The sequence below is a fragment of the Cryptomeria japonica genome, chromosome 11 (genome assembly GCF_030272615.1).
Source record: "Cryptomeria japonica chromosome 11, Sugi_1.0, whole genome shotgun sequence".
Lineage (NCBI taxonomy): Eukaryota > Viridiplantae > Streptophyta > Pinopsida > Cupressales > Cupressaceae > Cryptomeria > Cryptomeria japonica.
In genome coordinates, this window is record NC_081415.1 from 509,420,427 (window position 1) to 509,435,877 (window position 15,451).

Sequence of the window (15,451 nt, forward strand, 5' to 3'; positions counted from 1 at the left end):
AGGCAAGTCTGCAATCAACAAACTGCTAGTAGTATGGATATACGAATTCCACCATCAATCAAGCACATTTCTTCCACTCATCTAATAACACGAAATCAAATACGAGAAGTATAGAGACCATGCAAATTGTCGAATCGACCCATAAATTTCACCATTTCTTCAATGAAGTTACAAGTCTTTTACAACAACATCTTGGCAACAATCTTTGCCTTCTCTCTCTACTCTACTCTAATTAGTATTCTAATACTTCCAACTGCTTACTAACTCCCTCTAACTATTGCCTTTTACAAAATGAAATGCCAGGGCTTATATAGTGCCCTCAATACAATTCGATGGCTTAGATCAATTCGAGATCAATGGCCAAGATTTTACAATGAAAACCCTAATTAGGGTTTATTACAACCATTACATAACATTTAATGCTTGACCAATGATAAAATTGTATTGCTTGGACACATGTCCTCTCTAGAAAAATCGACCAATGGATAGCCGGGGTAGGTACATCGGAGTTTGTGCCACCTTCCATGAGTTAGGTACATTGAATCTGGAAATCCTGAGGTGGACCACACTGACTGGAGAAGTGATGACTAGGATGCCACCTCGTCTGACACTTGTAACTTGGTAAATATTCAACTTGATGTTGTTGAGAAGCTAGCTTTAATTAATTCATCTGGTACTATCTGCTTCTTCAACGAACCCTTGTTCTAACTTCTTGTGTCCTTGATGTGCAGGATGATTGATGTACCTCGCCTTGGAATACTGGATTGGAGAAGTCGCCCTTGATGACGTTAGTCCAAAGAAGGCCGTCCTTGTCGATGCTAGACTGGATCGAAGAAGGTCGTCCTTGTCCTTGCTTGATCGTCCTTGATCTGGCTTGATTTTCCTTGAGGAGAGTCTTCCGACTTGTAGATCTTTCGAGCTTGGAGTCGCCATCTTGATACCTACACAACATTTCAAAATTAGTAATATATCTTGAAATCTAAAAATTAAACTTTAAAAGGAAGATTCAAGATTTTAATTAGGAAACTTCATGATAAATCTTGAGTTATCATTTCCTAATTTAGGATTTTCAAAGCAAAATTTAAATCTTCAAAAATGGTGCCAAGGTGATTACGCCATACCTCCACTTGGGAATTAATTCTAAAAAATGATGCAAAAATAGGAGAATTCGCTAGGCAAAATGTAGATCAAGACTCCCTTTAGCAAAATGCGCCCCCTTTAGTCTTCACAAGCATCAACTCCACCACCTCTAGCCTTCAACACCTTCAAAACATCTGGAATTTATCCTCCAATCTAGCAAGAAATACGCCTCTCTAATAGCCTTCAAGATGAATTTCGCCTTCCTTAGTCTCCACACTTGGTAGAAATTTGCTCCACTCCAGCTAGATTTCGCACTTCTTCTTTGCCCTTCCAAATCGCATTTGAAATGATGAGTGAATGATGGATTAAAATCGCTCAACACACCTCTCTTATATAGGCGCTCACCATTTCATTATCCATAGGCCGACTTGGTAAAATAGAACCAAAAATAAACAAAATTAATAAAAGGAGAAGGCCGACTTGCCCCAAAACATTAAAATGATACCTTAAGCGCTCCCATTTTGAATTTTAATTTAATAATTAATTTTGAAATGCCTCAATTAATAAAAAAAAAAACGATTTTCCAAGGCTCAAAATTAATTATTAAATGCCAATGTGTTTTTTATTTAATGCCAATTTCATTTTAATTTTTTTTTAAATATTTCGAAGCCTTTGGAAGAAGACTTTTTCATCGTTGCACAATCTTGCCTTAGCGTGGTTTTGGAGGAACATTATTGGTTTTACAAAAATCGCCCTAGTCCCTTGGAGAGGGACAGGAGCGCCTTCTAGTTCATGGTACAAACTCTTGATCATATCAACCTCGAATTACTTTCTAGACGTAGAACATCACTCCCCACTTCATCTTGAGTCCTGGCAACAAGAAATAGCATTTCAAAATGTTAGGCACTTAGGCATTTTGGAAGATTTCGCTCTGGTCCCTTGGAGAGGGACAGGAGCGATTTTGCAACTATGAGCTTACTTGTGTCTTGCTAGCCTTCGAAATTATCTTCATTGTACCAATCACGCCCCTTTTCATTCATTTCAAACATAAAACTTGCTTTGCCTTTGCCCGAAGTTTGTCTTGTGAGAAAATCGCTCTAGTCCCTTAGAGAGGGACAGGAGCGCCTAGTGCAACTTGGGTTGATTCTCTCCTTTGTGGCCTGTTCAAGTTATATTCAACGGGCAAAACATACTTCTTTTGACCTCTTCAAATCGCGAAATCACTTAAATCTTGCAAGGATAATGCAAATTTGGAATTCAAGCTCCGGTCCTTCAGTGAGGGATGGGAGCACTTTTTCATTTTTAAGCCAATTCGTCCTTTGCTAGTCTTCCAAATTATCTTCAATGGATGAATCTTGCCCTCTTTCATTCATTTCAATCATGCAACTTGCCTTGCCTTTGCAAGAAATTTGTATTTTTAGAAAATAGGGACGGTCCTTCAGTGAGGGACGGGAGCACTTTTGGAAAAGTGGGACGGTCCTTCAGTGAGGGACGGGAGCACTTTTGACATCTTGGCGTACCCTTTTGTTCTTTAAATCTCTCAATTGCGTCCAAGGCATAAAACATCCTTCGTTCTTCCCATCCAAGTCAAGTTTAGCCATAAAATATCAAACAAATAGGAGAAACTTGAAAAAGTGGCACGGTCCTCCAGTGAGGGACGGGAGCACTTTTTGTCATTTGGGTTGATTTACTCCTTTGTAGACTGCTTAAATTATATTCAATGGACAAAACATGCCCTCCTTGATCTCTTCCAATCATAAAATTGTCTTGATCCTGCAAGAACAGTGCAAATTTGAAATTCAAGCTCCGGTCCTTCAGTGAGGCACAGGAGCGAATTTTGTCTTCTAGGCCAAAATGCTTCACTTTTTATCTCGAAATTCCTTTGCTAGGGAAGATTTCACCTTACTTCATGCTATGAATAAAAGTTAATGTCCAAAAAAGGTCTAAAAATTGTGCACATAAAGAAAAGCGCTCTGGTCCTTCAGTGAGGGACAGGAGCGAATTTGACCTTCTAGGCAAAAACTTCATCATTTCATTGTCTTGTCTGGATGCTCTATCATGCTCATTTCGTCCTTCACCATGCCTTTGATGTTCCAATTTGACCAAACAAGGTCAGGAATGACTCAAATAAGCCTTTTCGCCCTGGACCCTTGGTGAGGGACAGGAGCGCTTCGCCTTGGTCCCTTGGAGAGGGACAAGAGCGAAATTCGCTCTGGATCCTCAGTGAAGGACAGGAGCGAAAATTGACTTTTCAAACTCTCTATCAGGATAATTTTTATGGAATATAACATTTAAGTATAAGTTCTTATACTTTAAGTTATATTCCATATATACTTTCAGGATGTTTGAGAGTGGTTTCGGACCTCCAGGGGTTATATTGCAAAATCTAGTTTTTTGAGGTTTTTCAGTTTCCAGACTTAGTCAAATTTTAGGATCAGGACATTCCAGACTTAGCCAAATTTCAGGATCAGGACTTTCAGACTTAGCCAAATTTTCAGGATCAGGACTTCAGACTTAGCCAAATTTTCAGGATCAGGACTTCACTCCAGCAGGACCTGCTATCCTATTGATCTCCCCGACAGCACTCAAAATGCAAAGGCTAACTAACAAAACCCTAAAAGACCCAAAAACAAACCCTAAAAAGCAAAAAAGCAAGGGTCCCCATTTGCAATGGGGCGATGTGTGAAAACGTCACAACACTCCCCAAAACCAGTTCCTCCAAGAGAGTTTTCGTCCTCCAGACATTTTTTTGGAACAACCCTGGTTCATTCCAACAGCATAACAATTTCATTCACAAAAGCTATCTCAATTTTAAATTATAATAATTCCTTTTTTTCCTCACAAAGACATTTTTGGAGAATTTATATTACTTTTCATGAGAAAAGACCCCCAAGCCAAAGCACCCAACTTAGAATACAACATAACACCTTTCCAACAAGTTATTTTAATAAGTTGTCCTTTTAATGTTTCTCAACATCAGACAACATTTGTGAAATATTAATTAATAAATCAATAACTCACCCAAGTTGCGAAAAGCACCCAAACAACATCGGAATTCAATTTTGACCACACCATGATGAAACTAAAATAGTAGGAAGATGATTGGCACCAACTTGGCAACTTACAAAAAATATACATGCTCTCTAAGGAGAACAACCCAAGAGTCAAAAAACATTTTTGAAAGTGTCATTGTAATCCACACTGCTAATTGAACTCACTTCCATAAATAGAAATCTTGAATTATTGAACCTATCTTTGTAGTACCCTTCACATAACCAATTAGCTTACGGGAACTCAAGAAATAGGCTACCTGACACCAAACTAACTAGACTTGAGAAAGGGACATTACATCAAATTTTGGCCTTTGAACAATTGTTTCTAGAGTTTCAAGCCCCCTGGACACAATGGTAGACTCTAAATTGCACCAAAGAACATTGGAATGCATGCTACCTGCAAGCAAAGACCACAAAGAATGCACACAAAAACCCACCTTATTTAGTGTATAGGTGCCCAATATGGATGAGATAAAAGAACACCCTGAACCTTTACGAGACAATGGTGATATAAAAATGCTCCACTATTCACTTGAAATCACCTCCACTCAAAATCACTCCAACCCTCGTGCCCTCAAAAACCAGAAAATAGACTAATTCAAGGACAGCATGGCGCTAATACCATATTAGATTGTTTAATAAACAAATAATAACCAAAACTTAAAGTTTACATGTGAACACTAAAGCAAATGCATGATAAACAAAGAACATAATGTTGTCAAAACAGAAGTTGCAGGTTTAAATACTAAAAACAGTCCTATGAGAGATTTCAAATAGATTCATTTATATTTATCCAAGAGACTCCAATGGTTTATCTTTACACAATCTAATTGTCTTGTCTGTGGACATCTGTGGCAGCAAACTTTGTCTTTTTTTAAGAGTTTTGTGGCAAATTCTAAGATTTCCCAGTGATTTGTATTAACATTCATTCATCTCCAGCAGTAAGTCTTCATCATTCTCAGTAGGGTTTATGTGGGAGAATTTCTCAATCAACTTTTGGCAGGAGTGTCTGTTTTGGCAGTCTTTTCATTTTCAAGAAACCTGCCTTGACTTTCAGTAAGACTTTTATCCATAGTTACACAGAGTCTCCTGACGAGAGGATGTGGGGTCATAGTTCCACAGAGTCTCCTGACGAGAGGATGTGGGGTTGCGAGGATGAGTTTCTTTATTATAGTTTCTTCAACAAGATGCAGCATTGAATACAACTTCAAGCTGCCAGTGTATTCATCTGAGACCTGACCATATGCGGAGTATTCCTTGATGGAGTGTCACTTAATTTCCACTGCTCCCATGAGGCAACAGAAGCATGTCTTCCCAGTCCATTCTTCTCCAGGTGTCATCCATCTACCAGTTTCACCTAAGTTGGTGTAGGTTGGTCCTATTCTGAGTTAGAGGCCTTTTCATTTTCACTTACTGTTTGATCCCAGATAAGCTTTTCGGTTTTCTACACAGGTCAGGTTTAACTATATGAGGTAGTACTTGCATTTCAACCCAAGCTGAATAGAACACATAGCTTTTCTGAACTCCTCTCACATACCCTCTGACTTCATTGTTTGTACATGGACACACATGCAAACTGATGTCCACCTAGCAAAGAATTTTTTTCTCTGCCTCATCCATGTATCTTTCATTGTGCTCAATTCTTCTTCCATTACTGTTTTGGGCCATTGGATAACACGTGCAGCTTATAGTTGGAAGGTGTCTACAATAATGATTAAATAGTAAAAACAGACTAAAAACTTTTGTATATTCTTACTGGAAGGGAGTGACGTCCTGTTGTCAAAAACCACTGAAAAGCACACTGCAATAGGAATCGTCCATGTTTCAACATTTTACTTGTCTTTTCAAGATCAACATCCTGCACAAAGAAAATTGGTTATATATCCTAGCTCTTAATAAATAAACAAATCTTGAAAAATGTCAGACAACAAGTTAGAATCCTTATTTTTTACACCTAGGGACAGTTTCTTATATCATTAAAAAGAAAAGATATTTAACCAATGGATTCAACTCGACAATCTGCAAGAAAATTAAATCCGGATAGCTTAAGTAGTTCAGAATATTAATCATGGAAAATTGAGGATAAACAATATTCTGGAGGCATTCTTTTCAATTATCTTTTGTGCTTACAAATCCATGAGTTAGCTTATAGAAAACTCTGTTCTCATAGATCATGGAACTATGGGCCCCTATTGTATACTTTGGGATAAAAGGGATATCATATCATATTTTGGTATCGTTAAAGGACATAGTGGAGCTATATTTTGGTCTAAATCAAGGAAATTTTTTATGGACCATCAGTTACTTATCTCTGTCTTACTTCAATGGAATTCTTTTATATTCTACGTCATCAACCTTAATTTGTCAGTCCTTTTATTTTGGCAAAAAGTAATGATTACAAAAACAAATTTCCATTAATGCACAATGCATGTTGCCATATGTTCTTCTAAATAATAGTAAATTAAACTTCAGCTTTCTTTTTTTTGGAAAACATATTAGGCAAAAAAGTCAACGCCAAAAAGTGAACAGTTGGAACCTCTAACTCACTCTAAATATAGAAGACAATTTTTAGAGCTAAAAGGAACTCTGTATCTCTTACAGGTTTCTGCTCATTTATTTTGATGACTTTTGTAGACACATTTGAGCTTCAGTACTAAAGTCTAGTAATCAAGTGCTTAAGAGGATAAAAGAGTTTAAATCTTATCTTAAAAATACAAATTAGAAATTTCATCAAAACCAATGTTTCTCCAAGCTCCAAAGAGGTAAATACAACACCAAAATATTACCTGGGCTGTTGACGACAATGGGGAGACAGGTGACAACTATTAAAAAATTATATAAAATTTAATATTTGAACTAAAAGAAACTAAAATCTATTTTTAGTAATACTAATAAGTAATAAATTGATTCAGATTCAAAGATTAATGAAATGTTCACCACTAATTTTTCATTTTAATTTTTGTTTTGCTGATGTAAAGTTTAGCATGCAATGTTTTGCCAATACAAAGGAATTGCAAGCAATTTTCTGATTTGATTGTTTCCCAAACATTCAAAGCACACATATCTCTATGAAAAGCAACTTGAACATCATCCAAACTGAGATACAAGAACAAAACTTACTGTTGTTGATTAAAATGAGAATTCTCTCTCAATTTCTCATTACAAGTCAATGCTTGACAAGAGAGTATAAGCATGAAATACTTTCAAGATAGTAAGTCCACTTGCTGTCTTGGGACTGATACATCTATAAATCACCATCAAAAGGGCTCAAACAAGTAGTCACAGGTCTTCCATGAAGATTTAATCAAATCACCATTCATAAACTACACAAACAGCCTTTGAGAACACTCAGAAAGAGTACCTAGAAATCTGCTACAAGCCAAAGCATCACACGGTGATTTCTTGGAAATTTACAAGTCATCCTATACTTTCCCAAAACAGTCCCAATCAACTCCAAACAACTAACACCATCCAAGCACCTCAATTGCAATTAGTAAGAAACAAACAAAATGCAAATTTGAGCCTCCAAGTTCCCACGTGCCTAGCAAGGAAGTGATGCTTCTCCCTAGGAGGGCAATTTTCAGCATTAATTCATTCCATCATAAAAATGAGCATAATAGGTGCCCGCCAATAATGTAATCAATGAACCAATGCCCAAAATGATATCTTTCTCACCTACTGAGTAATGAACAAAACTGAGTTTTCTAGTTTCTCTAAAAAAGAAAACCAGCACACTGAAAAAGCTTCCAAACACCTCAAAACTCAAACAGCACTCACAAAAAGAACACACCTCTTCATTTTTTTCAATCCCAAATCATCAACTACAAGCTAAAATCATCAAAAACTAAGAGACTTATCACACCAATAAGCTAGGGTGGATGTTTCACCATCGAAACCAGCAAAACTGTAGAGGGTTTTCGTCCTCAACCAGCAAAAGAAGAACTCTCAGAGCTCATTCCAGCAGCATCTCATTGAGTTGTCAATTCTAAATAATCAAAATGAGAGCCAACTCTCATATTTATAGTGGAGGGAAGAATTAGGGCAACCACTTTAAATTTGAAAACCTTTCCTTCACTTTTCACTTATTAAAAGAATATAATATTTCCTCTCCTTGGCGTCCCATTTTGATCAAATGATGTTTTAAAGAAAAAAAAGTCGAATTCCATTGTCAACCTTAGGAGGGAGTTTTGACCGAGGTGGGTGAGGAGAATGTGGTGCAAATAGTTACAAATAATGCAGTAAATTATGTTGATGCAGGTACTGAGAGGAAGAAAGGTATGCAAAAAATGATTACAACACTAAAGTAAGTGGGGGAGATGATGCAAAACTTTCTTACAATCCTTAAGCAGCTATAGAAAGAGAAACACATTCAATAACATGCATAAAATATTACCACCATAATGCATAAATATACGTGAGAAAACCCTTTCAGGAGAAGAAAAACCCCACACTCTAAAAGCATAACCATTTTGTATTTCTAGCAAACAAAACAGTGTATGATACAAATCTCAAAGCCAAGCTCTTTTTCAGTAGTATACAATCAATCAGTTGGATTTTGGATGAATTCCAACATTATCACAGTAGCTGCAAAAAAACTTCAAATGCAAACTACAAACAACTACTACAGTTTATGTATTTTTACATTGCATAAGGAGAGAGCCCAAGATGGATGCCAAGAACCATGTGGCATGAATCTGGCAGTTGTAAGAATCTCCTTGACATCCATGATACTTGCATGCATGCAACCATCTTGCATGAATAGCACCATCATAAGTTGTAACTGCTAATTCCAATGCCCTCCTTGCATGCAAAAGATACCCTCAACATGCAAAGCACTTGCATGCAGCATAGGTGCAAACCTCTCATAATGATCAGTATTCATATAATCTGTCATAACTTCCTCTTACACGATCATAAGTCATCATACATTAGTGTTGTAAGATTTTGTCATAAGTTGTCATAAAATCTATTATATGCTGACACATGGCACCATCATAGCTGCATAGTGTGGTCCACCAAGTAGGACGCCTACGTCCACATATGTTGCTTATGTGTCATTACAATCTCCAAGTAGGAGACCACCTTACTGATAAGTCCCACTAAATGGCATAACATTATTAGACAATAAAATGAATGATTAATTAATAAATTAAAAAAGCCCAGACTTGGAAAGGTTGACACATTAATCTCAACATCCTCCCACTTGTTGAAGATCTTTCAAGATCCAAAAGCAAATCAACCACAAGGTTTGTAGGCCCATGGAATTGGAAAACTATCTAAACTTCTATGTGCTCAAAATTTTTGTCAATGCCTTTGTAATGTCCCCCACACATTTTTTTCAATTTTTACACACAATACATTCACCCATTAGCGTTAGCATGATAAAATGTAGAGAGCAATACAAATTGGCGGTTGGACCAGCCACTTCCACTTTTCAGTGGGATAGAGAAAATTGGAATTTAACAACTGATTGGCGGTGTAACCAACCAATTACGAATCCAAAATGACTGAAGTAAACCAGACAATCACTCAACCACTTATTCAGCGGAAGGGCTGAAAATAATAATAACTATCCACTCAACCGCTTATTCAATGGGAGGACAAAAGTACAATGAAATAAGATAAGCGGCGAAGCCAGCATCTTCCACTTATTCAGTGGATGTTGTGAAACAATTCAGAAATAAGATAGCTGTTAGTACTACTAATCAGCATTACAATACATAAACATGGATTTCCAAATCAAGAGATATCGTTGTCCAAGCTGCAAATAATGTTCAATGCACTTCACAAGCTACAAGAGACTCACTACCCAAAAACAACCCCACTCCAAAAATTTTAAATCTGATATACTTTTCCATGAAACTGAAAAACACAGACCAGCAACATCAAATTACACTAAACTACTCACAACTCCTCCAAAACTCAACAAAAAGGCACGAAACTGAATGCAAATGAATTCTAGGAAGGAGGCGACCTAGCCAAGACCAACAAACAGCTGCAAACTTGCTCAAAAAATTAATGCACGCCTCCCAAGACAACTTCAGACATGGTACAGCCTGGACATTAGGGCAATTTGCAATATAAAATCCAAAGCTTCAAATTACCCTCTGAAAATTGTCATAAGAGATCACCTAGGCCTAAGGGAGATTATTAGAGAGTACCCAGATGCAACAAAAATTCACCCTTAGACTTATTATGAAAAAACCAATTCAGCTCTATAAACGACATGCAACCTGAAAACTCACAAACACCCCAAATTACATTAGAAAACATCAAATGTCACTACAACAATGAACTCCATCTGTTCTTCGCTATAAAGAAGAGTCTCACAATCTCAACTAGTTGCTATTTCTCAAGCAAGAAGCCAAGAACAAGCTAGGAGGTATACATTCCTCGAAGCAATCATTCTGAATTTCGGTAACACTTCGTTGCAAATAATCATGGATACCAAAAACAAGAGCCCAACACTCTTATTTATAACTTTTTGAAGCTCCAAATTCAAATTCAACTCCCTCCAAATTGTCATCAAATGAAATGAAATTACATCCAATTTGGATGCCCGAGCAAAAATAATATTTTACTCTAATTAAAGTCATGTAATTTCTTCAAAGGGGACGCCCACTTAAGACAAAATAATACTTGATTCATCAAATCAACCCCCTCAAGGTAGCAAATATACTTTATGAAATATTCATATAGTGAGTTATGGCGTCCAAGGAAATTAAGTGAGTTATGGCGTTCAAGGAAATTAAGTGAATTATTTCATAAAATTAACATATTTCTTCCTAAGGCTTCCATCATGCCTTATAAATAATTCACTTGTAAAATATTTTCCTCAACCATGAATTCGCCTAACATAAGCTCAGACTTGCCAAAATAGCTCCAAAAATGCTAGAAGACCAACTGCTCAAACTGACTTGCCGGAAATAGCCATCTAAACAACCCTGTTGAATCCTTGCTAAAAATAGCATTGCTAAGAATAGCACTTACTAAAAATAGCATACTGCTAAAAATAGTGTGTCCAAATGCATTTTAACCACATTCTGAGCAGTCATTGCAACTTACTAAAAATAGTAAGTTTGGAAAAGTCCTTGGATCCAGTTGCATGTCATACCATCACAAAGCTCTCTCAAAACCAAAAAAAACCCAAAGAAATGAATTGCCCTCTCCTCCACTTACTAAAAATAGTAAGTTTACTAAACTCCACTACTTGCTATGTAGGTACCATCATTGCGAGGCTTTCTGAAAACCCAATAGGAATCCAGAACCAAAACTGGAAAACTCCAACATGCAAGCCACCAAAAACGCCGAAACATTCCCCTAGAGGTAGGAAACCCTAATTTCTGCTCCCGACTAGCCTATGGGTCTCTAGGATAGGCTAACGGCCAACTGAACTGGTCACTGCTGAGAAGGGGACATTACAACCTTCGCAACTTTTGTCAAAATATCAACCTTCTCCAATTTTACCTTCCCATCCTCCACCATATCACAAACAAAATGACACTAAAGATCAATGTGCTTTTTTCTAGAATGGAAAGTAGGATTCTTTGCTAAGAAGGTGACAGTCTAAATGTCACAATAGATAGTAATTATCCCTACATCAAATCCAATATCAAAATACACCTATCTAATCCCAATGGCTTCCTTACAAGCATGACTAGCTGCCATATACTCTACTTCTATCGTGGACAAAGAGACTTTGCTTACTTATCCAACTAATTGCACCATTAAACATCATGAATACATATCAACTAGTGGATCTTTTATTGTCAATGTCAACCTGCCCAATTCGAATCCTCATATACACGAATGCACACCAAATGCAAAGGTCTAATAGTATAACCATGAAAACACAAGCAATGCTCGAAAGTAATGTACCACTCAAATATTTGAACACCCTTAATTGCATCTCAATACACCCATCCAAGATTAGCCACATATAGACTCAAGACTCCCACTGCATGGGCAATGTCTAGTCTACAGACCATAGCATACATAAGACTATCAATTGCACTCGCATATGCTACAGTAGCCATGTCCTTCACCTCAATAGGAGATTTTGGTCAATCCTCCACAAATAGCTTCATTCCTTGTACAACAAGAACTACCATGGATCTACAAGCTAACTTGCTAAATCTTTCCAGCACTAAATTCACATGCTTACTTTGGCTTAACTAAAGCTTATTGTTAGCCCCATTCCTAGAATCTACTTAGCTACACATGAATCTTTCATTTCAAATAGTGCTAACAACTGAGACTTCAAGTCAAAATTCAAAGATTTACCATTCCCAAAGAACAACATATCATCCACATACAATGCAGTAATGAGAATGTGACCATTATCAATTTTGAAATACACAAGATGGCCAGATTTAGATCTTTGAAATTCAAAACTTGACATATAGGCATCAAACTTTCTATCCACATCCTAGGAGACCATTTCAGACCATACAAAGACTCTTTCAACTTGCAAACCAAATTTTCTTTACCTTTTACCACGATATGCTCTAGCTGTGACATAGATTTCCTCCAAATTACCATGAAGGAATAATGTCTTCACATCCAGCTGCTCAACTTCTAAGTCATAAGCTATAACAAATGATATCAAGAACTGAATGGATGTCAACTTTGCAATCGGAGAGAATAATTTCTCATAATCAATTCCCTCCACCTATGCATACCCTTTTGCAACCACTCATGCTTTATTCTTCTCAACATTGCCATCAGGACCAAACTTTTCTTGAATACCCATTCACAATTAACAAGTTTTCGCCCTTCAAGAAAAGTTATTAGACCCCATGTATTATTTTATTTTAATGAAGCCACCTCTTCATCCATGGGCTTTCACCCAAGAATCTAAATTACTAATACCCTATCACGCATAACCTCTTTGACAATCCTAGTCATCAATGTTAGCAATTAAATCAAAAATACAATTAAAATCTAACAATGAATAACCAGACATTTTTTGTTGTCACCTTATTCTTGTAGACCTCCTCAAAGATTGAGGTTGAGGTTCTTCATCTTCTTCTCAACTTTCAAAGCTGCTAAAGCTCTCCTCACCATCGGATCCAACAAGAGTACTTATTTCATCGATGTAGGTTGAATTTGAACAACATCATTTTTCACCTGTTCTTTCTTTGGCTACAATTCAACTGAGGAAGGTTTCATCTCTCTAAAAAAAAATAGTTTTATACAAAACCTTCTCGGCCACTGGATCCCAAAGCTTGTACCCTTTCACAACAACACGATAGCCAATGAAAATAAACTTAACAGCCCAAAAGACACTCTATCCTCTCTTGAATAAAATCACCACGTATACTAAGATTGCAAAGAAGATCATAAGGCGATTCCAATGTTTTTATCACAAAATAGTGAATTTAATGTTGGATATAGCTCATTTGGTGATGTATACTGGTAATCCGACGAAGACTTGGGAATTTCTTCACAATGAAAACTTTCAGCTATGAAAACTCTTTATTATTTTCTTTGGAATTTTCAATTTTGGACTTCAAAAAAGATCAAAAAGGAAAAGGATTCAGGAATTCTATACTATTCCTAAGAATTTAAGAGGCGGTAATGATTCGGTGAATCTAAACAACGCTTTGGTTCGCCAACTTAAACAATTAAACAAAGTGGGGGCAATCTTCAAGGATTGTGCTTATAATTTTCATACTAAAAATAATACCATCAAAATGAACAATATTATTCAAAAGTAGAAGTTAAACATCCACAAAATATGCTCAGGCTAACTTTGCACAATGAACAAAAATCATTTGTTCATCAAAAGTATGAGCAATGATTTACCAACCAATACTATCAAATCTTGCATTCATTTAACAACTTTATAAAGCAATTTCTATTTTATGTTGAAGAAAATATAAAACCATGCAACCACATGATAACATAGAGATTCAAAGCAATGCAAATGAACTTTATTATCTTAATAATCTTATGCAACAATTTCACCAATCTCTCAAATGAGAGAAGAGGGGTTTATATAGAGTCTTGAAAATGAACGAAAGGCCTAGGTCAAATAGAGATCAACGACCGAGATTGAAACATAGATACCCTGAATAGGGTTTACAAGAGTTATCCAATAAGAGCAAACAAAAGAAATACATGTGGCACAGGGAGCTTTCTTCTAGAAGAATGCATCCTTATCCCTTTTCTATGGTGACATCTTCGATGAACTTGGACACAAGAGGATTAACCTCTTCCATTGAGACATGTTACAGCATGTTTATCTTGAATTCGATCATGTCCAAGTCATCAGCATAGGTGGCAAAAGCATTCTCCCAATCCAATCCTTGTTTCTAAAAGGCATCCTTGATGGAAAAGGTGACTGCATTAGTCAAATTTTTCTTAAGGATCGGTTCTGTGAAAGTGAAAAAATTCTCTTGAGCTTTGATCTTCAGATTTTCCACTTTCATTTCATTTTCTCAAGTCACTTCCTTTCCAAGCACATCAGCGGCCACAAGGAAAATCTTATTCTGAATTTCTTTAATCAGGTCTTCAATTTTGACACCATCAACCTTTACCCTCTGCAAAACTTCATTTCTTGCTATCAATGCCCAATAGCATGTATTTTATCGTCAATATACCCAGCTACAATTGCATGTCCATCTATCAATTCTTGTTTGGGAATTCCTTTTGACACCTTCAAACATGGGATTATTTTATCCTGAATATTTTGAAGATCATCCCACATTTCTACCATATCTTGAACTCTAGATGGCAATGAAGAAGTTTGCCCATGTGCCAATATCAATTCCTCTACAAACATGACAACTTCACTATTAATGTTTGCCATCCATTCCTTAGCTTCTTTAGTTGTCACCTTCATTTCTTCAAAATCTTCAACTATTTCCTGTGGAAGAGACAAAAACGGGGGAATCGCTGCATCTCCATGAGCAATAGGATTGGTCAAGTGCTGGATATAATTCCTTAGCTGCTAATTTTTTTTTTAAATTTCTCTTTCTTTCCTATTTTTATCCAATCTTTTCTTGATTGTCATGACTGAATTATCCAGTTCTTGAACTTCCTACTTCTTAGTAGTTGGGCCCAAGTTGATAGTTGTTATTTCATACTCTTCGGGAGTAATATCTTCTTTTGCCTTATCAACTTTTGGCACAACCACTTGAACTGAATGAATTCCAGTATCGTCTCTCTAGATCAAGGAATACTTCTTGTTTGTTTTCTTTATTGGAACCTTTTCTAATTTGGCTAGGAAATCTATTGTGTCATCTTCTTGTTGAATTTCCACAGGTGCCTTTACTTTCATCCTCTCTTTTAGCCAATCAGGAATTGTGGGTTGC

At 36.6% G+C, this 15,451-nt stretch overlaps 1 protein-coding gene across 4 annotated transcripts in view; it reads right to left on the reverse strand.

Moving 5' to 3' along the window:
• LOC131034297 (plant-specific TFIIB-related protein PTF2) overlaps nt 1-15,451 on the reverse strand; it is an 83,808-nt gene that overhangs the window by 38,407 nt on the left and 29,950 nt on the right. For 3 of the 4 annotated variants that reach the window (XM_057965856.2, XM_057965801.2, XM_057966000.2), the window contains exon 5: nt 5,890-5,991. The exons of the other annotated variant lie outside the window; for it this stretch is intronic. In XM_057965856.2, coding sequence (XP_057821839.2) covers nt 5,890-5,991 — 102 coding nt within the window. The remainder of the gene's footprint in view (nt 1-5,889; nt 5,992-15,451) is intronic. 4 annotated transcript variants of the gene reach the window in all.